The sequence below is a fragment of the Caenorhabditis elegans genome, chromosome III (genome assembly GCF_000002985.6).
Source record: "Caenorhabditis elegans chromosome III".
Lineage (NCBI taxonomy): Eukaryota > Metazoa > Nematoda > Chromadorea > Rhabditida > Rhabditidae > Caenorhabditis > Caenorhabditis elegans.
In genome coordinates, this window is record NC_003281.10 from 7,740,681 (window position 1) to 7,766,372 (window position 25,692).

The window sequence follows — 25,692 nt, forward strand, 5'->3', positions numbered from 1 at the left end:
TTAAAATTTTTTCGAACCGAAATCATCATAGGAGAAACACGCAAATCTTAATTTTTGTTGGATCAGTAAATCCAGAGTTTCAGAAATGTATTGATTTCAGTTAATTGCAGTGCAGCCACTAGTGCCGTAGTGTTGGTGACTAATAGATCATTAAGTTCCAATTTCCTTGAACATTTCAATATAATTTGACTCATGTTCTGTGATAAAATCACTTGCAATCGTTTTGATTCTTCTTGTGGAAATGGGCTTTTGTACAAAACAATTATTTCAGTATTACGGGAAAACGATTTTAAAACGTTTTGGGAGAGCAAACTCTTCAAACTACTTCTTGCTTCAATGGAAAACGTTTTAATCTCCAATCCATCGAATTCATCACAAATCGTGCTTTTGAAATCTTCATTGGCACTATAGTCAACATAACAGACAATTTTCGTCTGATGTAATATCTCAAGTATGTGATCCAATAAAAAACTACAGTAATCCTAACGTACTCCTATGTTACCAGCTTTCTAAATATATGAATGAGAAGAACTGCAAATTACGAAAAGTAATAATTGTTGTTGGAATGATTGAATGAATTTATATAATAGAACCAGAAATATCTAACCGTTTATAGCACAAAGAAATATAATATTAACAGACTAGAAACATGAAATCATTCAGAGATTTAGGAACCCGTAAAAATGAATCGAAAATGATGAAAATAAAATATCTCTATAAGTAAGCCATATTAATGTGCCCGTCTCTACGGTAAGATGGGGCAGTTGGTGGTTGATAGCGACGTGATGATGAAGATGTGTAGATATGAGTGATGTCATCAGTTGATGTCGATTTCTGAAATATTTCAAAAATTATTAAATACGACTTTAAATTAGCACTTTTTCTGGTTTACTCACCATTCCATAAACAGTTGCCACGTCATAAGTATCGTCATCAGGTGACTTGACCATTGATCGATTGATATGTCCTCTTCTACGTGGCATTACATGCCCCGTCCACCCATTACTTCTTTCAGTTTGTTTTTGATCTCCAGGTGATTTTTGTCTCCATCGTCTTCTGATTGCCAGAAGACAAACGGAAAATCCAATTAAACTGATAAGAGCAAGAGTTATGAGCAGAATGAGTGTAGTTGTATTCGAGAAATTGGAAAACAGTCGGAATCCTCCTGATCCAGATTGAATTGAATCAAATTGACACTCATTTCTAGATGTTCCAGTTGATGATATTTCAAAAAACTTGTTTCTATTAAGAATAGGATGTACGAATTGATTTTGAGCAAGCAAACGTCGGAAACAAAATGCGGCAGGTGTCATCAGTTGTATCTTTTTTGCTGTGAAGAGCATTTGGAGAGGTACACGTGATTTCACTTCTTTTCCACGTCCATTTACTTGAATTGAGATTCGACGTCCATCCTCTGACATTTGAAATAGAAGACGATGCCATCGACCATCATTCACACGTTTTTCAATTCGTGTCTCGATCGGACGAGCGTAGGCGTCGGTGATTGAAAAGGTAAGGGAACCTCCAATGAGCTGAAAATTTAGAAATTTCAAATCCAAAACTGTAGTAGGTGAAAACTGAATTCCCCCGTTTTTTGAACTTGAATAAACACTTTTCGAAGGGCTTTGCTATATAATATTTGTTTATTTTAGAAATATAGAATGATTTGAATGAAATTCCGTGCTACTCCATCTTTAGGGTATGATCTCTTCCATGGAAGTTTGCACCTTCTAAGTTTGGACTTTTCAAACATGTCACACTTAGATTTAGGAAAGTTGACGTCACGTCAAATATATTTAAAGAAAAAATATCATCTACCTACCTCAATAAGAGCGACTTGCTTGCCAAAATCAACTCGAAAAAGTTCACTTTTTTCCAACTGAACAGTTCTGAAGTCGAACTCAATTTTCTGAATATCTCTTCCATCACAATTTTCAGAACATTTCAAAAGATGCGATGTTCCATTTCTAACTGAAATCTCCACACTTCCACCAGTAGACATTGAAAACACGTCATCAGCTCTTTCACAACTGTACATACTCTCGAATCCCTGACCACATCGACAAATTGGTTGAGATGATTCTTCCATGAAGCATTTGCCACGAGGACCACAATCTATGTCATCACAAGTGGTGATAACATTGATTTTTTGAGTTTTTTGAATCGTCTCATTTGTTGTGTCATCATAACAATCGATCCCGCTAGAGCAGAAACACCGGGCAGTCAGTTTTTTCAAGGGCAAGTCAAAAATGACAGAAGAACTTCTGGAGACAAGTCTCGAGGCTGAATCGCCAACCAGAGTTGGTTGACACGTAGAATTCTTCTGAATACACGTAACACCATCACACGGATCTTTGTCGAAATCCACAAAATCCAAGTACCCTGGTCGATGCTTTTTGAGGAATGATGTCAAAGTTTGGCGAGCTTCAGATTCCTCAATAACAACACCATTTCGATCGACAATTACAAATGTGATATGATATTTGATGTCTTCTGAGGTCTGCCACGTGCCGAGGCAATAGATTTTCATGTCGGAATATGTGACACGGAGATCAGTGATGAGACGGGGAATTGACGATTTTTGAGTTATAATTTCCAGGCTAACCGCATTGTTTTCAAGGGATTTGACTGTCTCAGGAGATTCATTGATAATACGAAGGTTCCATGTGGAATTAGCTGGTGACGTCACAACAGGAATAGTTGTGTTGATGACGTCACTATTGAAAAGAAGGCGGCAGTCTTTGGTGATCTCATATAGGTTTTCTTCTGTTCTCGGGAAACACTCCACATCAATTGGAGTTGGAATCTTCAAATTGGACAAAGTGGAGCTTACGACATGGTATTCAATATCCTTAGAGGTGACGTCATCTGCTACATCATCAAGAAGAATTCGTACTATTTCCTTCTTCTCATCTTTTCCAACTACGTTCACTTGATATACACCACTGCTCAACTTTGAAATGTTCTTCCCTGTTCCAGAACCAATTAGACTGAAAGTTCGCTGGTCGGAAGATAAAGAGTATCCAGATGGAAGATGGAATAGGTTAGGAATGTTGTAGTTTCTCGTGGCAAATATCACAGATGGTATATTCCAAGTGGTGAGGTTAGTTGGTGGTATTACGGTAACTACCACGTGGCAAGCCGATCGAATTTTTGAATCGGACTGTGATTTGATCTGAAGGGAAAATTGATAAGTTCCAGGCAGAAGAGGTTTCAAAAAGATCAAGCTGGAACCATTTTGATAGAAGAGGTGCGTCTGAAACGAGTCAAAGTTCATTTATATATTTTAGACATAGCTTTTCTCAAAAATCTAAACTGGAATACAAACCTTATCAAAAATATCAATTTGACATCCTTTAATCTCATCTGAACTCCACCCAAAATTGTGAATTTCTGTTGGATGTTTGGAATCGAGATTTGCAACTGATTCGAAAAAGTAAAAATTCTTCTGGAAAACTGGACAAGCCATTAAGCTCCTGTTTGGAGTGATTGTAAGTGCACTTCTAAAAGATTATGAGTTAGAGTTTACAATTGATATTCCATACAAACCTTTCAAAGTTCTGCCCAAAGATATCTATTTGCATAGTTTCTTCCAATGGAGTCTTCAAAATAAGATTCTTCGATCCATTACTAAAATTGACATTCTTTTGATTTTCCATATACTGAACCGCATTCTCCAGATTTTTCCAAATAATTGTTCCAGTAGGAGAATCAAAAGGTATGTTCAAAATCATTGTTTTTGGAAGTGACATTGATTTTCGAATTGTTGGCTGTCTTGCAAGCGGGAAAGAATTCCTATCAGCATCCAAATTATTAACAACAAGATTAATAATCTTTCGATCCTGTTTTGGCCAAAATCCATCATCGCATTGAATTTTCAAATGAGCCTGATTTCCAGAAAATCCGAAAACAATTAAAGAACCATTTCTAAGAACTTTAAAGTTGTCTGAGTTCCTGGATTCCACTAGAATAAAGTTTTCAAAGCATCCATCAACTTGAAGAGGATACATGGAAATATCGGATGTGATGTTTAATGTTATATTTTCATTTTTAGTGGACTCCATTGCATCAGTCTTCACAAATTCATATATTGTGTCATTTTCAAGAATCCAAAATTGTGTAGCGTTTTTCTTGAGTACTACGTCACCATCACGGGTTACTGTAGCAACGTCAAGTGGGAAAATAGTTGCACCGGAATCTATCTTCTTTCCAATAACATCTCCAACTTTCGTTGTTTCCCGAATTCTTCTCTGTTTAATTTTTCCAAATGAACTTTTATCTACCAAATGGGCCAAAACAGTTTTTTGTAGACGTGGGACACCATGATCCGTTGCAGTTACTTTCAGTGACATCAGAGGCTGAGGAAGTTGTTGTCGGAACCTTGAAAGTACTCCAGTAGACGGTTCAATTTTGAAATACGGTGACGTAACCGAATATCGAATTTTTCCATTGTTTTCGGAATCCATATCACTGGCATGAAATTGACCGATCTCCGCCGAGTTCTGAAAGTGAAATATGTATAAAAATGTCTACAAAACTAACAATAAGAAATACCAACGCACCTCTTCTGAAATAAATAAATATTCTGGTTTTTCGAATATTGGTGCATTATCATTGACGTCTTTGACATTCACAAACAAACTAGTTTCGATTAACCAGGCTCCATCAGTGAGCTTAACTTTTATACGATAACTTTGTTTCTGTAAGAAATGAGACATTCAATTGAGGCATGTTTTTTTTATTTTACCTTTTCGAAATCCAAAGAATCATTCACAAATACCATCCCAGTATTCTCATCAACTCTAAATGGGATACCTTCTCCACCTCCATCCAATTCAAATCTGTGATTCGAGTGCTCATCGGCATCTGAAGCTGATAGCTGAATAACTGGTTCTCCGATTCTTACGTCCTCTGGAACTTCCACGTGGAATATTCTCGAGAATCGTGGAGCATTGTCATCTTCATCCAGAACCGTTACAATAACAGTTGTATTCCCACGTCTTCTAGGTTTTCCATCATCAATAGCTTCAACAATCAAATGATATTCTGATTTTGTCTCTCGATCAAGATCTCGAACTGATTCAATTTGTCCACTCTCTGTGACCATAAATTCGTGATTCGCGTCACCTCCAACTATCTCATAAAATACTCTTGAGCTTCTGTCAATATCCCTTGCAATTACATGACCAATTAATTTTGGACCTGAGTTTTCGGTAACATTAAAACGATACAGTTGCTGGTCGAATCGGGGGCTGTTATCATTGATATCAACTATTTTGATAGTAGCTTTTGTGATAGTGGAGAGTGGTTTATTGTCAAAATAGGTAGTGGCAATAATGAAAACAAGGCATTCCGAATACTCTTCAGCGTCCAAACTTGATCTGTAAAGTTAAATCCATTTTGATTGATATTACTTGGTTCTGAAAAGCTCTGCCGAACTCTTTTCAGAAACATGTGTGCAAAACTTGCTTAAGACATAGCTTAGTTTAAAAAAAACTCACTTTGTTTTCAATATTCCTGTACTTTTCTCCATCTCGAGATGATCACTGCATCTGCTTACAATTGAATACCGAATCGAATCTCCATTAGCTTTGAAAACTGCCAACTCTTGCTCGTCATGCTCCCGAACACTGACTGTATCCAGTTTCTCAACGAAAACGGGGAAATGTTTTCTTGAATGAGGATGAAATAAGTATTCCATAAATGCTACGTGACCTGCATCATCTGAGACAGTAACTCTGACTGGCACGGCCGTCTGTAGTGGTGATTTGAGGGTTATTTCTCCGTTTTCAGATAAGTTTAAATTTGAATTATTTAGGGAAAACTTCAAATGATCAGATTTATCCAAATCATGAACATTTATGACGTGAATGATCTCTACACTTCGTGTAGGATCAGGAACAAATATATCACTGTTCCTATCATTAATCATTGGATGATTATCATTAAAATCTTCCACATGAATTTCAACAATCACTTTTGAGCTTTTTTCTCCATCTGTTACTTTCACAAAGAATCTGAACTCTTCGTTTTCTTCTCGGTTAACTTTCCCAGCAACCGTAATCCAACCGGTGGCCACGTTGATACGAAATGGGATCGTTATCTCATCGTTACTCTCCAGAGAATACTGCAGTTCGGCATCCTTGTCTTTATCGGTTGCCAGAATTCTGATGATTTTGGACCCAATCTTCGAGTTCTCAGAAATTTTTATAAAATACGAAGAGAGCTCAAACTCTGGAGTATTGTCGTTGATGTCGCCCACGTGGATCAAAATTTTGGAGGTCGCTGAAAGTGACGGTATTCCTGCGTCTTTAGCTTCAATAAGAAGCTCATGAAGTGATGATTCTTCACGATCCAAAGGAATCAATGAGAGAATGTCACCTGTAAAATGGGTAAAATTTTTTTCTGGCAGATATTTTCAAGACTAACCTGTCGTAGAATTGACTGCAAACAAACTTGTATTCCCTGAGAGTATACTATACGTCACAAGTCCATTCTGTCCTTCATCCAAATCTTCTGCAATTGAACTTCCAATAATCAGAGGATAGGATACTGTATCCAGCTCTTCTAAAACTTTCAAATTGACAACATCTCCCGTAATGAACCGTGGAGCTTCATCATTTTCATCAGTAACATGAATTATAACTTGACTTGTCGACTTTCCGGCTGTGATGTTAAATCGATAGGTCTTGATATTTTCAAAATCTAACGGAGAGTTTGTGAAAATTGTCCCATCAAATGGAGAAATTGTGAAGTTATAATCATTGTCCTGAATTCGAAATACGCTGCCTTCCAAACCAGCTCCCAATATTACAATTTTTCCAACTTCTGTGAACCTATCGGCAGTCTCAGAGATGTTAAACTCGAATGTTCCATTTGAAAGCACCACATTTTCTACGAATGCAGCTTTGTCGATATGTATCTTTACATCACAAAATCCAACTCGTTCCCCATCATAGGAAATCGCTTGAATTTTCAGTTTAGCGATGTCGCTGGTAGGTTTTGTATTCGGTGTTGATTGAATAATACCAGTAATGGGATCAATTTTAAATGAATCACTTCCAATTTGTGGCACAATTCTCCATGTTACAATTTCCGACGCAATCAACATTCCAACATCTTCGTTTCCAAAGAACATCCAAAATTCAGCATCTTCACATGTCACTGCTCTCAATTTTTGGGTTACTTGAAATTCAATTGTGACATCATCGAAGTGCACCTTGAACGGCGGTCGGTTGTCATATATTCTGATAGTTGCATTGAAGGACTCGTTAGGAATTGAGTTCAGGGATATTACTCCTGAATCTTCAATTTCTAGATTACCAAATACATCACCATCTACAATGGAGAAGCTGACATCTGAGGCAATCGCATCTAAATCTTCCCATTCCAATTTGTAGTTCAGGTCATCGTATACAATTATTCTTCCAGGAGCATTCAGGATCTTTGGCTTGTTATCATTGACGTCAGCAATAAATATTAGTAAATTCCATATTCTATTTTCAGAAGGCTCAATCATTTTTGTTTTGAGAAGTGATGTATTCTCTCGATCGAATACAGTTGTTGTTCTGATTATTCCTTCTTGATCAATCAGAAGGCCGCACGTCGGATCAACCAGCCGATATTTAGTGGTATCCGCTGAAAATATTTGAAGTTTATAATTTTTCTAGTTTCGGAGGAAAATTCTAGATCATTTATTGTTTTCATCAAAACTTTGCAAGCTATTTTTGAATAATGAAATGTATGTGCTTTTCATCAATTTCATTTTTTTAATAAAACTTTTAAATTTAAACTTACAGTTTGGAACAACTCCAACAACGGTTCCAATTGGTGAATTCTCTTCAATTTCAAACATCAGCTCATTCTCTCGAATCTCTCTGCTTTTCATTTTTTCTCCAAAAAATAAGGTCACACTGATTGGTGCACTTAGTTTTCCCTTCTTGACAGTTCCTTTTAAATCGTAAAAATTGGAGTTTGGGATGAAATGCCGTTTTACAAAGATTTCAAAATTTCTAACGTAGAAGTGCTCATCAATTACATCAATTGTGACGTCATCACGATCAATTGGTATTTTACCAATTTTGGATTTTGAGTTGAAGGATGGTGGAGATGGAATGAAAAAATTTGATTGAGGAAGTATCAAACGATCTTCAATAACTTCAATGGTGATCTGAAATTCAAATTTTTAAAACAGAAATGATTGTCTTGGGAACATGGGAACAATAGTAGTAGTATACTTGGGAACAATAGTATCATGACCAAGGGCGTCATTTTCCACTTTTTCGGTTTTTCAGGGAAAATTTAAAAAAAATTTCGATTTTTAGAAAACCGAAAAATCGAAAAACTAACACTCTTGGTCATCATGACAAATAAATTATAAATGTTCGCATAACTTTCAGGGTTTCTTCTAATTCAAAATTTGAACGTATACTCAACCTCACCTTAGCTTTAGCAATTCCTTTTGGAATAACAGCCACAATGAGAATATCATTCAAATTTCTATAAAATCTCTCCTTCAAAATCAGTTCTCCGGTGTCAGCATCAATTGATATCTTGTCAGTTCCAACTATATAATATCGTATTCTATATCCAGATTCTGCAGTCACTCTTCCAAATGATGTTCCAATTGGATGTATTGACGATAGAAGCATTAATACATTATTCGTTGAAAATCGAACATCTTCTGACAAATAATCTTTGATTAAAGTCATCATAAACGGTTTCATGTCCGAGTTCTGAGTAGAAACCAAATCCACGTGATTTATCAGTTCTGATTGTGTGGGAATCAACAAATTGTTCTCGTGGATTTGGAGTGATGTCTTCAGATTTTGAAGTTTCACATTAGAACAGTTGCTTGGAAGAGGTACGGTAGATGGAGGAGATATGAGATGAGCCGGTGAAATGCAGGAGCTCTCGGAGCTTGGAGAAGGGCTCGTGGTGACATGGAGAAGCTTGAATGACTTAGGAGAGCTGAAAATGGTGGTTATACTTGATTCTTGATTCTTATCAAAATTATAAAAATTACCCTTCTTGATCTTCTGATTCCAAAATAATGTAGGCATTGGATACTGTCGCATTTTTCGTCCGCCACAACTTTTTGTGTTCTAAGAAAAAAGTATTGTTCCCCGAATTATTAGCGTTTTCCAAAATAACTCTTGAAATCTTCCAATTTTTCCAATCGTTCATAAGATTCGAAACTTCAGTGGTGTTTTCCTAAAATATGAAATTTTAGATACTACCATTAAAACAATTATTCTCACATTCAGAACTATGTCCATAACTTTTTCTACGTCTTCTGATCGTTCGGAATCAACGAATTCAACTTCAAAATTAACTTTCTCAGTTTTTTCACCATTTTCTGATGTTAAAATGATATCAAATCCCGTTGAAGCTTGCTTAGCATTTCTTCGAATCAGAATTATATTTCCAGACGAATCCACGTGTAATCTTGGATCCAGTGTGCTCCAGTATACCGTTTCAGAAGACGCTATATCTAGGTGACCAACTTTTTCTCCGATCTTGTCATTCTTGAAAATACGAATCAAATTTCCAGAATTCAATTGAACAGCCAATTTGCTCGAGGATGTAACAGTCACCAATAGAAACGTTTTTGATTGTAAAAATCTTTCGGAATCCATATTTACAGCGGATATACTAATATTCAATCTTTGCCAAGTCATAGGTACATCTTGAATTGTTGTAACTTTTCCTGTTTCTTTGTCCAATTGGAAAAAGTCATGATAATTTAGAAGATGATATTGAAGTTTTTGATTTTTGACATCCACATCATTATCATTTGCTTGCACAATCGCTACAGTTTCATTGGATTTACCAGATATTGTGGCAGTATAATATCTGGATCCAAACTTTGGAACATTGTCGTTAACATCTTCTATGAAAATAGTTGCAGGGCAATTTGTCGTTTTTGATGGGGTTCCTGGAAAGGTTTCGATTTTGAAAATAAACATTTTTCAGTTGACTCACCAAGATCTTTTGCTTCATATTCAAAGGTATAACTTCTTTTCTTTTCCGCATCAAATGCTTTCAAACTTCGCAAACTTCCAGATGTTGAATCCAAATGGAAAATTCCATCATAATCATCTGACTTGGTTAAGATTTTATAGGAAACGACACCGCTAAGTCCAGAATCTTCATCACGAGCTTGTATTCTGCCAAATATTGTTCCAATTGGTGCATTTTCCAACACATGAATTTCAGTGATTTGGCAGATTGGGGAATGTTGGTTCAAAGGTTTTACGATTAATGTTATAATGGAAGTTTGGGTAGTATTTCTAGAAAATATTTGATTAGAAATTTCTGGTGATATTTTATACAAAATTTTCCAAACCTGTTCACAAGTGTAACTGGCAATGTAACAAAATCACTGGTTATAGTTTTTCCTACAAAAACTGATCCGTCCGGAAAGACACCTAGCTCCGACACTGTGTCAATTGTTGAGTATATCTGTGCTTTTGGCAGTCTGCCAATTACAGTGCCCAATGAAACGTCTTGCCACGTGGTAAACGTGTAAGCTCGTTTAAGATGGATTGGGCTCTCCGAGCTTCTTATTAAGTTTTTTGGCACAGATTCTTGAATGACTTTCACAAAAACATCAGCTTCCACAAGTTGTGTTGATGGAGGTGGGAGATGGATTCGAATTGGAAGATGATAGCTTGTAACACCTTCCGGAAGAATTGATGATGTAACAATAATACCTAAAACAGATAAAGGGTATTAATGAATAGAGTGAATATAATATATTACCATTGAAAGGATCAATCTTGAAAACATCCGAATTCGCCAGTTCAAAACTACACATATCGGTGCAATTCGTTTCCACGTGTGCTACAAAACTTCCAGGTACTGTATCTTTTTCAACTGTCACATGGGATTCTCGTTCAACATGAATTTGTGTAGATTTTACATACTTTTTGAAAAATATTTTCAGTTCTTTTCTAGTAATTCTATCCGCCGGTGACTGGCCATCATTGGCTCGAAACTCCAAAATGTATTGCTCTTGGTTCGCATTTTCTACGTGTTTCACCGTCAGAATGTTGATGGATTGTCGAGAAATGAGGGAGAAAATTGATTGCTCATTTCCATTTTCAATCCAAATTGTGGAATTTGCGCCCAAGGGACCATCTGAATCGGTAATCGAAAGAATCGCCAAAGTCTTTCCATTCACATCTTCTGGTTGCACAATAATAAATGGATAATCAGATGGGTAGAATCTGAAAAAAGTTCATATTGTGAGCCAGAAAACTGTGTATTTTTAAACACAGAGACATACTAATAAAGATGTTAAATTCTTTAGTTCTCTTTTGCCAGTTTTGAAATGTTTTCCGAAATAAGAATTTTTGAATGAAACATAACATCTGGCTTCCAAAATAGTTTTATTTTCAATCAATAGAGTCGTCTGTGGACAACTCTTGAAATTTAAAACTTATATTATATTTTCTCTTTGCTACATATTTTCAACTAACCTTATATTAATATTTGGTTCATGCTCATTTCCATATTCCATATTAACAACAATATTCAATGTGGTAGACAATGGAGGTACACCAGAATCCCTTGCCTCAACTACAAACTCACATCGTTGCAAACATTCGGTATTATTCTGCAAAGAATTGGGGTCATTTCAAGTAGTGGTCTCTTTTTTATAACAAACTCCATTCATTATTACTATTAATACAAATGATCAAAAACCTACGTATCTCCATGCACAAACCACGAAATTAAACAAATAAAGAAAACTCACTTGAGTGACCAAGATGTTCTCATCGGATATTGAGAACATTTCACTTGTAGGTCCCGATGGAAGTATACGGTAGGTTAAAAGAGAATTCTCGTTGGAGTCCAAATCAGTTGCATTCAAACTGAACAATTTAGTGTTTGGAAGACCATTCCAGTTAAGGGTGAGAGAGCGGATTCCAAAGTTTGGTGGATTGTCGTTAATATCGAGAATCAAGATGTTGAGATGGCAGGATGAACTTCTGAAATTGGCATTAGTTTGAATATCGAGGTTTTAGAGCTTGCTTAGAAGCAATAAAGCTTTTGCTTTTTTTTCCGCAGGTTATTAGTTCGAAAGTTTTTTACAACTTTCCAGAATTGACCTATTTCTCATTGTCTCCAAAATCTTTCTCCTCAAACTTTACAGTCCTTTTCCCCTCCCTCAGAACACAAATTCCCGTTTCAAATCGGTAGTAAACGATGATTCCAGTATAATCCAAAGTCAGGATCTATCCACAATGATTGGCCATAAAACAGAGAAAGACACCTGTCATTCGTCGAAAATCATTTCTTTCGGTTTGTTCCCTATTGTGGGAGTAGAGGAGGAGGATATGCAACATAAACTCATCTTTTTGGCGGAACAACCACATGTCACCACCATGAGCAAATGACCTTGCTGGTGGCTTTTGATTGAAATATGGAAATGGTATGGTGATTTTGAATCACAAGTTCTAGACTTGAAGAATTGATTATGTCAGAAAATTTTTTTTAAAGCAATGTTCGTTTAAAATTTTTAAATTGAATAAAAAGACTTACAGCTCAGGAACTCCTTGATCTATAGCAGTTAGTCTCATTGAGTACAAATCCCTTGTCTCTCTATCCAACTTTCCAGTAACTTCCAAAAATAGAAAACCATCAGATTGAACTATTCCAAAAGGCGACATGGTGTCTACAGTAGCCAAAGAATCCACCAATTCATACTTTCCAATTGTTCCATTTTTGCCCTCATCCGGATCCGTGGCGCCGGATATTTGGACACGCCAACCTATTGGAGCGGTTTCTGGGATTTCGACTCTCTGAAGAAAAGGGAAACGGTTACTAATACCGTATTAATGAAAATACGGAAAATAATGTTGCAAGGTATGAAAATGGAATTTTATAAGTGTTCATACCTGTACATCGATTGGAAAAATCGGTGAATTGTCGTTAACATCCAAAACATCAATAAGAATATGAATAATCGATGGTGGAGATGTGATTATGAGCATATCAATTGCATTTTCTGATTCTCGATCTAACGGAGAAGACACCGAAAGCTGAAAATATCCTTTTTTGTTTACAACAAAAATAAAATAAAATTACCTCCAGTGTCTGCTCATCGAATTTTATTTTTGAATTCCCACGTGATAATCTATAGGTGTATCCAATTTCTGCTTCCAGGTGCCCAATAATCGTGTTAAGTTTGGCATCTGACAATGAGAAGAAATAGTTTTTTTTTTTTTGAAAAACCAACATATATCAGAATTTTTCAGAGAAAAAAGTAATGACCAAGTTACAAATACACTATGGTTTTGCAGATTTTTAAAACCAATCAACCAAACCTTAAATACGAAAATGTAATTTACCGCTTTCCCAGAGACACATATAGGCCTTATATTCCTTCGATTATCCCATTCAAAATGTTTCTTTTGGGTAAAATACTTATTGCCTTTTCGTTTTTTCTTATGTATCTTTCACACCTCATCGACCGCCACTTTTCCGAAATTGATGCCAAATACAAGCAACCTTTCCTGTTTTTTTTCTTTTTTATAATTACCTATTCCCCACACACCCATCCACCAAAGCTTCAAAATAACTGGTCATGTACATAGAAAGGTATAAAGAAATAGAAATATGGAAAAAGAAACAACCGAAAATTACCTTCTGAAACCGAAAACTTGATCGTCTCTTCGGAAAATTGATGGGTAAAGTTGAAGAGGTGAAAAAATATTAGATGATTTAGAAGAAATATAGAGAAAAATATTCGTATTGTCATCTATTCAGCATTGATCTGGAAAATTCAAAAGTTATCAAATAAAGCAAGATAACAAAATTTTTAAAATATAAAAAGCAAAAAATAATACAATTTTTAAGAAATGCATTCACATGGTTGCTACGAAAGACTGTTGAAGATTTACCTACCATTGTTCCCTAGTTGTCTCACAAGAAGATATTCCTCAACTTTGACATCTCATATATTAACATTAATAATTATTGTACATAAAATACATAAAAGATTTAGCCAAAATATTCTTACAGTCAGATCCTTGAAAGTAACATAAAATTGAGGAAAAATGCAATGTATGACAAAAATTAAAGGTCTCAATGTTGTTTCAATTGAAAACTTTCAGTTTTAAGACTCTTGCCAAAACCTATAGGACACAACATTGGTCAGAAGCTAAGAACCTTTTTCGGTAGATCAAATGAAGAATTCATCGAAAAACGAAATGAGGTGAAACGGATGAGACAGAGGGGGAAAAAGAGGAGGAGATTGCATAATTTCAATTCGGAAAGTGTTAGTTCGGGAGACAGAAGTGAGGGGCAACGAATTAGATGGTATCATGGTTATTAAGTGGAACACAAGAAGGAGAGAATGACCCGGTGATTTGAAATATTCGAATATGAAATATTTGAAATTGAAAGTGTTAGATCCGGTAAATAGATTTTAAATGGGGATTTTCAAGTTTGGGATTTCAGATATAACAATAATAATTTAATTTTAAATTTTTATTGAGTTTCTGAAAGTGTTTAGAATTCTCCTTTTTTTCAACTTTGGTATGACCTCAAGATTTTGAAGATCTCAATATTAGAAGAAGGATAAAAAAGAAATTCAAAAAAAGCACCAATTATTTCGAATATCTCGCATCGGACTTTGCATAGCTCTTTCGATTTGATTTTCATTCCATATAGATATTTGATATTATAAAACCAACGAAAATTGAATCGTTAAATAATAAAAAGTTATCATTAAGTCTCAAAAGGTATCAAACATGTACTTGAGCAAACATTTAACACCCATAAGGTGTCTTTCCAAATAAACAGATGGTCCCAAGAAACGCTAAAGAGAAGACGATGCGGTATTCAAACAAATGAGATGACAGGGCCCGAAATACCAGAAAAAAAGTGGTTAGATTAGGTTGAATTGGCGCGCGCGGACAGAGAATGCAAATTAGCATATCAAAAGGACATATTGGATTGGAGGATTGGAGGAAAAAGGACCTGTGACTGACGGAAGGGAAAAGGTGTGAACTATGAGAGGAACAGAAAGAGACCGCCCTTCCGATCTAAGTGGAAAGACAATTGGCACTGTGTGGTGTGAAGGACAATCTCGAAATTGGATATACAAGAGAATCAAGGTAATAAGTTTGAACAGACTTTTCAAGGTTTACATGAGTTTCCGGCAACATCGGAACAGTTGTGGAAAATAGCTTTTATAGAAATCTTTGACTTGGGATCACAATTTTACAGGCTGAAATTCGGTGAGAATAAAACAGGATTGTAATGTGAAAGGTTTATTCATTAAGTTCAAAGAAGTTAGAATAATAAGTATGAAAATTCAAATTGAAAAAAAACTATTTGGTTTCAGCTCCCTGGAGCTTTCACAATAAGTTTTACTATAAAGAAAAGTGTTCCAATAGTTAATATTTCAATTTAAGATTTCTAGATATTATATCACTAGTTACTCCAACTGATCAAGGCGCAAATATAACACACGTACTTTTAACATGGAGCTGTATTTATGTTTCAAATAAAAACAACCTTGATATTAAATCAAAATCAAAACCTAATATCATGAAACCCATAGTTGGCAGTCAGGTGTGTAGGAATAATGTCATGAAGGTCATATGGGATAAGTGGTACGTTCGGAACGTGTATGCTTATGTATCTTTATTATTGAGGTTGTACATGTACATTGACACCCTTACCGTATTGTCACCACACACACTTCCGATATATACACGCTCATTTACACATGTAGGAACACTTGAATTTTTATAGAAACTGAAGAGCGGGGGAAAGGTTGAAAGGCGCTGACTGGTAATTAGAAGGTTTCGAATGGCGGGAATGATGGGCTTTGCAAGATTTCTGTTTTTAGCTGGGCGAAATATGTATGAGCGAAGCAAGACTGTTGACAGCTAGCAGAAGTTCGTTCGTCAAAGACAGCTAACAACTGTAATGGAACAAATAAGCAATTTGAAAAAAGTTATCAAGTTATTTAAAAATGAAAATGTGCCAAAATGTTCAAAAGCCCTTCAATTAAACGCCTAAATAGGAGATAAATTCTAAAAAAAGATATTTTTGAATTATAAAAAAAATATATTTTTTGATATTTTTGGAATTTCTATTACGAAACAATTTTTGGGACATTATTACTATTGAAAAACGGTGAATAAATATACTTCTCTACCTATAAAACTAAAAATTAGTCTACAAAGAAATCACCGAAAGCTTGCTTTCCGTCAGCATCTGTTACCTTCAATTACTGCCCTCATTTTCCTTTTATCCTAAAGCAATAATTTCTCATAGTCCCCCATATTCAGTCCCGCTATTAGCTTGCTTCTGACAACATATTGATTCTTTGTTTGACCTTGAATATGAAACAATTTAGAAATTAATCATAAAACTGCCCGGCTTTGTTATTTAACTTTTATATCAAAATTTTTTTACTAGAAAATTTTTTACTCGTATTTTGAGACAAAATTGACAAGAATATAAGAAAAATTATGCTTGTGTACAAAAATATAAGGTACGGAATCGCTACCATTTCATGAAATATTAAAAATTTAAAAAAGTAGAAATACCCCAATCATTAAGAGTAACATAACACAAGGTTCTTCATCCCAAAAATCGGTCCTAGATTGAACAAAATTAGACATGCATTGGTGCAAGTTGAACAGGCGGGACACGCGCGAACGAACACACAAAAGGCAGGTGGTAGTGTAGTCATAGAGGTCCGAAATGGATTGGAAGCGGGTGATGACGAACAACAACGGCCTCGAGACCTCTAATTGTTTCACAACTTTTTTTGGGACGGTCGGTCCGTTTTGTATAGGGAGGTGACCATCGTCTCGGTGTTTGACAATACGCAAAACCGTAATCAGGACGGAATAAAGAATATGAAAATGAAAATTGAAAAGATGTGAGAAATCTTAGAATACGAGTTATCAAAGAATATAGGCTTAAGGCTGTGGTAGTAGTATCACACTAACAATTTACTAAAACCCCCTTAAATATGTTGACAAGATACATAGAAGTTGTAAAAGTTTGCCAAGAAGTAAGAGAATTTTTTTCAGAACAAGGCAATTTTTTGGTAGCTACATTTCAAATTTCATTAAGTTGTCGTCAAATAAAATTAACAGGAAATATTTGAAATGCAGAAGAATTAATTAAAAACTCATTTCAAAAATTAAAAATCAGATTTCAAATTGACTTAATCAATGTAAACAAAACTCTGCAGTAACCTATCACTAAAAAGACAAAAAATCTAAATTTATAGAAGGAATCCAAACCATTCATTATTCATGACACATAAACATTGGCTACCGTTCGGGTTTTGTGTCAATCTCCGAGGAAGCAGGTGTTCTTATTTCAACTGCTTAAGAAAGAATGGGCAAGTGGGACAGGAACTGTGTGCACCTGCTCCTTCTCAATCATTCTCCGATTTCTGAGATTTGTCAGGTGCCTTTTTATTTGTTTTTTTTTCTGTTTGGGAATCTGAACTTTGTGGAATCTTGATGAAAATGCGGTTTAAATAAGAGGTCAATAAAAACGTTCATTTCAAGAAAAATGCAAACCACTGAAAGAAAAGTCTTGAAAGTACTGAAAAACAAAACGGAAGTATTTTGTTTGATTTGTTGTAATACGAAAATTGTTTTGTTATTCTGTTTTAGATTTAGGAAAGAACATTCTAAACAACACAAATATTTAAGAAATCATTTCCAGGTTTGAAAAATACAGTTTTTAATTAATTACATTGTCCAAATAATTTAAATACTAAATACTTCGAATTGTAATTCACTCAATAAAGTTTTTTGAAAACATTTTCAGAAGGAGGTTTTCGGTGTTCCAGGAAAAACAATTGCTTCTGCTTCTTGAAAAACCAAACTACCTTTATCGTTTGCTTATTTCAGCAACGTATCAAAAAATCTGCCAAAACATAAGTTTGGGACGTTCTGAATTCATTTTTAATGACAACTGCGATAAATCAGTTTGGCATTGACACTCCCTTAATGAACCACTCTGATAACCACATAAAACTCCAGTATTTCATAAACATATTTGACTCATAAAATGTGATTTTTGTCCCGTTCACTCCTTTTCGGCCGCTTTCGCACCGTCCATCCTTATCAATGGCTCTCTCTTCATAATCCAATTTGTCTGCAATCCTACACTTATTCTCTTATCAATTTCAATAATTTTGTGGAAGCGAGCCATTTTCACTTTTTGTTCTATGCCCCGAAACATGCGGTGGTTTTTAGTCCTTCTATTAGTCGCTCTAGTTTCTGTAGAAGCAAGTAGGAGAAGTCGATTATTCAAGGTAAGGACATCATGCTCTAGATGATGAAATGAACACATGTGTGTAGAATACTCATTATATTTTAGAACTCCAAAACAATTCAATTCAAAAATTACAGAAACTCTACCAAAAAGCTTCAAACTATGATGCAGCACCATCAAATGTACAGACTGTCTGGTACAAAAACATGAAATTAGACCACTTCACATGGGGGGACACCAGAACCTTCGATATGAGGTAGGGAATTTCAGTTAAATCTTATAAATTTAGTTTTTGTCGCATTAATTGGATTGTGTCGTTCCAGCTGATAAACTTTATCATAAATTTATGTGCACACCTTTGCCAGTATTTTAAAGTTACATCCGGAATCGTAAATTTCAGAGTAATGTGGAACAACACATTCTACAAACCAGGTGGTCCAATATTCTTCTATACTGGAAATGAAGGAGGTCTTGAATCATTCGTTACTGCAACTGGAATGATGTTCGATTTGGCTCCAATGTTCAATGCATCTATTATTTTTGCGGAACATCGATTCTATGGACAGACTCAACCATTCGGAAATCAATCATATGCATCACTTGCAAATGTTGGATATCTGACAAGTGAACAGGCTCTGGCTGATTATGCAGAATTATTGACTGAACTGAAAAGAGACAATAATCAATTCAAGATGACGTTCCCTGCTGCAACACAAGTTATTTCATTTGGAGGTTCTTATGGAGGAATGTTGTCTGCATGGTTTAGACAGAAGTATCCACATATTGTTAAAGGGTGAGTTGATATCTACAATTGATGGTATTGCTTTAATTTTTCAGAGCTTGGGCAGGATCTGCTCCATTGATTTACATGAACGGAGGTGGTGTTGATCCAGGAGCTTTCGACCATATCACTTCAAGAACTTACATTGACAATGGATGCAATAGGTTTATTCTTGCAAATGCCTGGAATGCTACCCTTAATCTTTCTAGCACTGGTATAAAAAGGAGAAAAATTCGATTGACTGGTACAATTATTTTCCAGATGCTGGTAGACAATGGCTCAACAACAACACCGTGTTCAAACTAGACCCAAGAACTAAAATTAGGAATCAAACAGATGGTTGGAATTTGAATGCGTATTTGAGAGAAGCAATTGAATATATGGCAATGGTTGATTATCCATATCCAACTGGATTCCTAGAACCTCTTCCAGCATGGCCAGTGACAGTTGCATGTGGATATATGAATGCTAATGGAACATCGTTCAGTGATAAAGATTTAGTCAAAGCTGTTGCAAATGCTGCTAATATTTATTACAACTATAACAGAGATCCTAATTTCACATATTGTATTGATTTTTCAATTTGTGGAGATCAAGGAACTGGTGGTCTTGGAGGAGACGAATTGGGATGGCCATGGCAAGAATGTTCAGAGATTATAATGGCAATGTGTGCTAGTGGAGGATCTAATGATGTTTTCTGGAATGAATGTGGAAAGGATATCTACCAAACATTGCAACAAGGATGTGTTTCTATTTTTAAAAGGTTCCAGATTTAAAGATCCTAGGTTTCTTTTTTGAGGCATTTTCCGACTAGGTTTTAATAATATTGAAGCTTTGAAAACATTCATACAGCATATTCTTCAACTCTTTTAAAAATCAAAACAAATAAATTTCAGCATGGGATGGACACCAAAGAACTGGAACATCGACGCAGTGAAAACTCTCTACGGATATGATCTTTCTGGTTCAAGTAACTTGATTTTGACGTAAGGTTTTTTTCACGAAAACTTTTGTTGAAGTTATGGTTTTGAAAACAGAAAAATACTGTTTCTTGCAAATTGTTAGATCATGTTTTTAAAATTGTTTGTTTTTTTTTTTTAATTTTCAGTCAAGGACACCTGGATCCATGGTCCGGAGGTGGCTACAAAGTTGATCAAAACAATGCTGCTCGTGGAATCTATGTATTGGAAATTCCTGGATCTGCTCATCATCTCGATCTCCGTCAACCAAACACCTGTGATCCAAATACAGTTACCAATGCCAGATTCCAAATCATTCAAATCTTGAAGTGCTGGGTCGATCCAAATTGCAACACAATCCCAACAATAAGTCCACTTCCAAGTATTTCCATTCCAAATGGTGATTGTAAAGATGTTGTTGGAGGATATCCATGGGGACAGACGACTGGTGCAACTGTCTCAAACTCTTTTATTCTTGCTATTTTGGCTTCATTGTATGCTATGTTCTAATCAATGTCCCTGTCAATATTTATTTCATTTCTATGAAAACTAATGGAAATAAAGAATCTTTGAAAATGATGAATACGATGCTTATAGGTGTTTGTTCTACCTAGGCATTAATGAAAATATTAAAGGAAAATAGTAAAAAATTCTAAAAAAACATACAAATCGCAAAAAAAAAGTCGATGGGTGTTGTTTCTTTCAATATACATTCTGTATTCGATTATTTTTGCGTTTTTTTCAAATATGAGAAATTTTTCAAACTTGATTTTTCTTGATTTTTCAGGAATAGATTTAGTAATCTATTTATTATGCAAGAAATACTAAATAATTAAAAGATCACCCTCACTAATACAATATTTAAGCTGATTATCAATACAAATGTTGTCTTAATACAACATTTTCTTTCACACTTGTCGATTGATTTCGGTATACTTATGACGCGGTTTCATACATCACTAACAACTTAAAACTCACTAGCTATTACAGTGTGAACATATAGGAGAAGACGGCAATGGCAAAAGTCAAGATAAATAACTTGAAGCTATACAGAGAAACTGTCAAAAGAACAATTATGCCAGCTTGTCAAATGTACAAAAAGAGCCAGAAGTGATGACAACGACATCTATAAACATTGCAACCACAAGAATCATAACCGTAAATTCGAGCTCCACAGAATATAACTATTTTTCTAGTTTTCTTTCATTGGATCTTATATTGAAGCTTTGAAATATTCATGTTTCAAGTTAAAAAAAATTATCGCGTAACTCTAAAAAGTTGTTAAACATATATTATCAAAATTTATTCGTTTTTCTTAAGAACAATCTGAACACACCATAAAATCATAGTTGAACTACTATACACTTCTCAAACGAAAAAATTCTAAAATTACTGCTTGAAATACTGTTGTTCGATTCTTTTCGTGAATTCAATCAAATTGGAGTACTTCTTCAGAATATTTGTGATGTTTGTCAATGGCAATCTGACAGTTATCAATGTGTACATATGTCCAAAGAGTAAAGCATCAGCTTCGGTTGGAAGATCTCCAGTTAGATATTTTTGACTTCCCAGTTGAGCAGAGAGAGCACGGAAAACTTTATCGGCTTGTTCACCGACTTCGTCCATTGTCTGAAAGAAAGGAGTTTTAAGGGAAATTCAAAAATAACCTATTTACATACCTTGGTGTCCCAGTCCTTATCAGACAACTCTTCAAGAATCTTTCGACGCTTAACAAAAGGCAAGACAGACGAAAGTGGCCAGTGATAAACACTTCCGTATCTCAACTTTGTCACCTTATCGTACGTCTCGTCGTGGTTCCAGAGTACAAACTTCTGAAAAAATTCAATTAAAAGTTAAACAGCTATATTAATTTCAATTTATTTCATTTTTAATAGATAATCAAAAACCGAAAATGTTTGATTGTTTCGGAAAAAATCCTAAAAAAATTAGGAAACAGTTTCTAAATTTTTACCAACGTTAGTTTTAACAATAAAATAATTTAACAAAATTCTGAAAATAAGAAAAATAATCGAAATTTCAAGATATATTTCGAGCGGCAATTGTTTTGGGCAAATTTCTATCATTTTTTTAAATTAAAATTTGTATAAAAATATAGAAATTAACATTAATTTTGTCTGAATCATTTGAGAAAGTTCTCGGAAATACCCTGAAAGTTGTCAATTGCCGATTTTGAAGCATTGTTTTTTCTTTGTCCGTCAACTTTTATTCAATTTTTGAGAACATTTTCAAATGTTTCAGCCGAAATGAATAATATTTTCAGATTTTCTATTTTTTGACAGTAATATTCTTTTAGAAAAATAATGGAACCACGTGGCACAATCAGGGATGGGACTTATTTGGTTTTTTTTTTGTTTTTAGTATTTTGACGATAATTGTCTAATATATAAATTTTTCATTGAATATTACCTCGACAGTGGTAAGAAGATGTTCGATCATCGAAATATTAGCTCTCATGTCGGCAACTTGCGTTTCGCTGAGATGTGATGTAAGAGTGACTCCTTTCTTATGCACGAAGTCGACAATGGCGTTGAACCCTGTGATGAGAGTTTTGTTGATTTTCAGAAGTGGGACGACTCCTTAAAATTATATCTGCATTCGAGGATTTCAGTACTTTCAATATCTAACCATCAGGAGAAATAAAATCTACATTCGGTCGTTGACGAACATTGAATGGCAATGAAGTCATTCGAAGGAATGTTTGAACGGCGAGGCAATCAGCAAAATCGTACATGAGAGCTTGGTCATCTGGAAATATTATATAATTTCGCAAAAAAAACACCAAGGCTGCTCACTGAGATAAGGTGTGAAGAGAGATACATCTTCCCAATCCTGAGCTGCATTCATCGACAAGGCATCAGTGACCAATTGGGTTATCACCCCGGAGCTGCTCATCTGAAAAAGAGCAAAAAAGCGTATAATTGATTATTTAGAATTTCCAAAGTATTAAGAAGGTTGTCTAGACCACTCCGTAAAAAATTGAAAAAAAAGTATTGAAAACTTATATTTAAAAAATGAATATTCATGAAAATAAACAACTGTAATTCTTTAAAAAACCAACAATGAAAAAATTGAGTTCAACAATAAAAATAACAAGAAAAAAAGGAAATCAACAAAAATAGAATCACTCGGTCGTCTTCTTTTTGAGCCAAGGCTTCTCTCCGCGAGCATTTGGTCGACTTTTTCTCTTTGCTTCAAATCCGGATCGTTTAGCAATTTGTCTGCTTCCTCCGGTTTTCGCTTGTGACGAGACAGTTGCTTTGAGACTTTCCAAAGCTTTTGAGTATCTGAAAAATGTTGATGATGATTTCAGGTTTAATTTTTAATTTTTTACCTATCCATATCTTTTTCAAAAATGTACTCTTCCATTTGCTCTTCTACAGTATCTCCCCATAAATTTGTAACTTTTAGCATTTTGACGAAAAGTCTCTTTGATTCCTTATCTCCAACACTAATCACATATCCATCTTGTCCAGCTCTTCCAGTTCTTCCTGCTCTGTGCACGAATAGTTTGTCATCGGCAGGCAAATTGTAGTTGATGACACAATCAACCTTGTTCAAATCAGTTCCTCTTGCCAACACGTCCGAGCAGATCAGAACTCGGTTTTCATTTTTATTGAATTTTTCGAGCATTTTGTAACGTCGTTTTCCGAATAACTGAGCCGTGAAATAGTCTACCTCAAACTGATCCTTGCACAATTCTTTAAGAACGTGCGCGAGCCGATTTGATGATGAAACTTCATTGACGAAGATCAAAGTCCTGTTGAATTTATTTCTAGTGATTTGTTGATAAACTGCTAGCGGATGGAACTTTGGATCCGTTACAACGAGGCGATGAGAGATTGAAGAAGGAAGGGCAAGTCTACCAGATACATGATCAACTTGAGGGATTCCAGATGTGATCTGAAAATTGTAAAAAGTAAAATAAACGAAAATATTTTGCATGACGATTTAAAAAAAACGAATTTGGTTCGGTTGAAAATATCAAAATGAATTCTGATGTACTTTTTATAATTTTTAAAAACACTCACATCCTTTACAGAAACTGCTGTTGCTGAAAATAATCTCGGTTTGAACAAATTCCATAGATGAAGCTCTTCCACATCTTTCGATAGTGTTGCAGACAGAACAATTTTCTGAGGAGCTCTTCTTTGTCTAATAATATCTTTTAAACAAGCCACTCGTTCCATTCCACCGCATAAGAATTCTACTAAATCCAACCATTCTTCTCTCATAAGCTTTCCCATTCGATCCGCTTCATCCACAATCAAGAATCTTAATTTTGAAAGGTCAATCGGAGGTGGAATTTTTGAAGTGAGGTGTTGCACAAGTCTCGCTGGAGTTGCCACGATAACATTAGGAGGATCTGATGCCAATTGACGAGCTTCTTTCTCAAAATCGTTTGCTCCACTAAGTGATACTACTTTTGCAACACCACTTTCGTCATTCCATCGTCTTAAAATCAGAATTAAAACATACATTTTAATGTTACTTAATACATACTTGAACTCGTCCACAATTTGTGCAACAAGTGTTTGAACTGGTACTAAAATAACAGCTTGTAGAATTTTGGATGGTTTGCTCCCGACAGCCGCCAGAACTGGGAGCACATAGCAAATTGTCTTTCCACTTCCAGTTGGAGCTGCGATCGCCACGTCACGTGGACGTAGTGGTGGTGGTGATCGGATTTCAAAGAAAAGAGATGGAAGAACGGCATACTGAACTGGAAACCATGTTGAAATTGCAGATGGGACTGTGAGATGCTCAGGAAGCTCAATTTGAGAAAGTTTTTGTGATGTTGAAGAATCGATTGTCGCTGAGAAAGTAGTGGCGTTTTGAACCCAGGAACTCGTTACTCTGCAAATCATCAATTTAGTTACAATTGAATTATTCTATTCAAAATATTTAATTAAATTATTCTCACTTTAGTGCCTCCAAATTCTTCATTTCTTGTTTTCCGAGCACTTTAAATATTTCTCGTTCACCATTTTGCGCAGTTTCTTCAATTTCAACTTCGCCAGAATCTTCTACGTCTTCTGTTTCCATAGGCTCTGCCACATCATTGCCAACCTTCAAAAATTCAAAAAGTCAAAAATTAAACAGGATTTTTTATAAAATTCGCTTTCAATTTCGCCAAGAAAACAAATTGATTAAAACTCACTGATTCATCATCCTCATTTCCGTTTGTTACTCTATTCATTTCTTGTTCAATTCCGTCTCCGTTTGCTGGCTCAATCTGAATATTTAATACAAATAAGTCAAATGTAAACTTTTTGTAAAATGAAAATACCTCATCATCGTTTTCCGTGTCGCTGTCTTCTTTTTGGTTTTTTCTTTTCATTATCTGGAGAAATTAAAATATGAACCAAAAAATGCGTTGAAAAAATAAGGACAGCGGAGAAAAATTAATATATAATAATAAGAACAGCGGAGAAAAATTGGTGTGCATTTACGATAAACAGCGCGCGTTGCGGGATTTCGGAGCGTTGCTATTTTTGCTCGCGATCGATTTTTAGAAAAAAAATTTAATTTATTCAATTGCATTCGTTCGAATATATTATACAAATAATAAATTCCATCGAATTCAATTGTTTTTAATAAATTAATTTTGCATTGTATTGTTTACTTAACTGTCAGTTGTTCAATGGGTTGTGTCTACTGCAG

General features: G+C 35.1%; 4 protein-coding genes and 1 non-coding gene across 6 annotated transcripts; 2 read left to right on the forward strand and 3 right to left on the reverse strand.

Moving 5' to 3' along the window:
• Positions 1-548: 548 nt before the first annotated feature.
• cdh-3 (Cadherin-3) lies at positions 549-13,768 on the reverse strand (the record flags this gene model as incomplete). The annotated part of the gene is made up of 22 exons (NM_066286.6): positions 549-834; positions 897-1,532; positions 1,823-3,256; positions 3,329-3,503; positions 3,550-4,502; positions 4,563-4,700; positions 4,748-5,381; positions 5,502-6,381; positions 6,430-7,638; positions 7,798-8,170; positions 8,442-8,970; positions 9,026-9,213; positions 9,261-9,937; positions 9,985-10,292; positions 10,349-10,715; positions 10,765-11,231; positions 11,484-11,620; positions 11,762-11,996; positions 12,550-12,809; positions 12,906-13,049; positions 13,096-13,202; positions 13,654-13,768. 22 exons carry the CDS (start codon positions 13,766-13,768, stop codon positions 715-717), a joined length of 10,086 nt encoding a protein of 3,361 aa, NP_498687.2. The 3' UTR covers positions 549-714.
• On the forward strand, positions 8,035-8,055 carry 21ur-13080. Its single transcript, NR_052467.1, has one exon.
• A 4,454-nt stretch (positions 13,769-18,222) lies between the features above and the next one.
• pcp-1 (Putative serine protease pcp-1) lies at positions 18,223-20,582 on the forward strand. Its single transcript, NM_066287.7, has 7 exons — positions 18,223-18,310; positions 18,408-18,526; positions 18,671-19,063; positions 19,108-19,265; positions 19,313-19,814; positions 19,948-20,037; positions 20,160-20,582. Exons 1-7 carry the CDS (start codon positions 18,236-18,238, stop codon positions 20,518-20,520), a joined length of 1,698 nt encoding a protein of 565 aa, NP_498688.1. The 5' UTR covers positions 18,223-18,235; the 3' UTR covers positions 20,521-20,582.
• Positions 20,583-21,296: 714 nt separating this feature from the next.
• Positions 21,297-22,923, reverse strand: mtx-2 (Metaxin-2 homolog; the record flags this gene model as incomplete). 2 transcript variants are annotated; one of them, NM_066288.7, is made up of 5 exons in its annotated part: positions 21,297-21,639; positions 21,690-21,842; positions 22,438-22,607; positions 22,657-22,776; positions 22,824-22,923. In NM_066288.7, 5 exons carry the CDS (start codon positions 22,921-22,923, stop codon positions 21,400-21,402), a joined length of 783 nt encoding a protein of 260 aa, NP_498689.2. The 2 variants fall into 2 exon arrangements, with proteins under 2 accessions (NP_498689.2, NP_871672.2); NM_181943.7 differs by lacking the exons at positions 21,297-21,639; positions 21,690-21,842 and having other exon boundaries at positions 22,590-22,607; positions 22,679-22,776.
• Positions 22,924-23,039: 116 nt separating this feature from the next.
• On the reverse strand, positions 23,040-25,372 carry ZK686.2 (Putative ATP-dependent RNA helicase ZK686.2). Its single transcript, NM_066289.7, has 7 exons — positions 25,319-25,372; positions 25,190-25,264; positions 24,953-25,098; positions 24,532-24,885; positions 24,060-24,483; positions 23,363-23,931; positions 23,040-23,315 (listed from the first exon to the last, which is right to left on the reverse strand). Exons 1-7 carry the CDS (start codon positions 25,367-25,369, stop codon positions 23,153-23,155), a joined length of 1,782 nt encoding a protein of 593 aa, NP_498690.2. The 5' UTR covers positions 25,370-25,372; the 3' UTR covers positions 23,040-23,152.
• Positions 25,373-25,692: the final 320 nt, after the last annotated feature.

Bases quoted from the DNA above. Each gene is read 5' to 3' on its own strand.
- pcp-1 (NM_066287.7), top strand. From the start codon at position 18,236: ATGCGGTGGTTTTTAGTCCTTCTATTAGTCGCTCTAGTTTCTGTAGAA. The intron at 19,064-19,107 runs GTGAGTTGATAT...TTAATTTTTCAG, and splicing joins TATCCACATATTGTTAAAGG to AGCTTGGGCAGGATCTGCTC. The intron at 19,815-19,947 runs GTTCCAGATTTA...AATAAATTTCAG, and splicing joins TGTGTTTCTATTTTTAAAAG to CATGGGATGGACACCAAAGA.
- ZK686.2 (NM_066289.7), bottom strand. From the start codon at position 25,369: ATGAAAAGAAAAAACCAAAAAGAAGACAGCGACACGGAAAACGATGAT. The intron at 25,265-25,318 runs GTATTTTCATTT...TTAAATATTCAG, and splicing joins ACACGGAAAACGATGATGAG to ATTGAGCCAGCAAACGGAGA. The intron at 23,932-24,059 runs GTGAGTGTTTTT...TACAATTTTCAG, and splicing joins CAGCAGTTTCTGTAAAGGAT to ATCACATCTGGAATCCCTCA.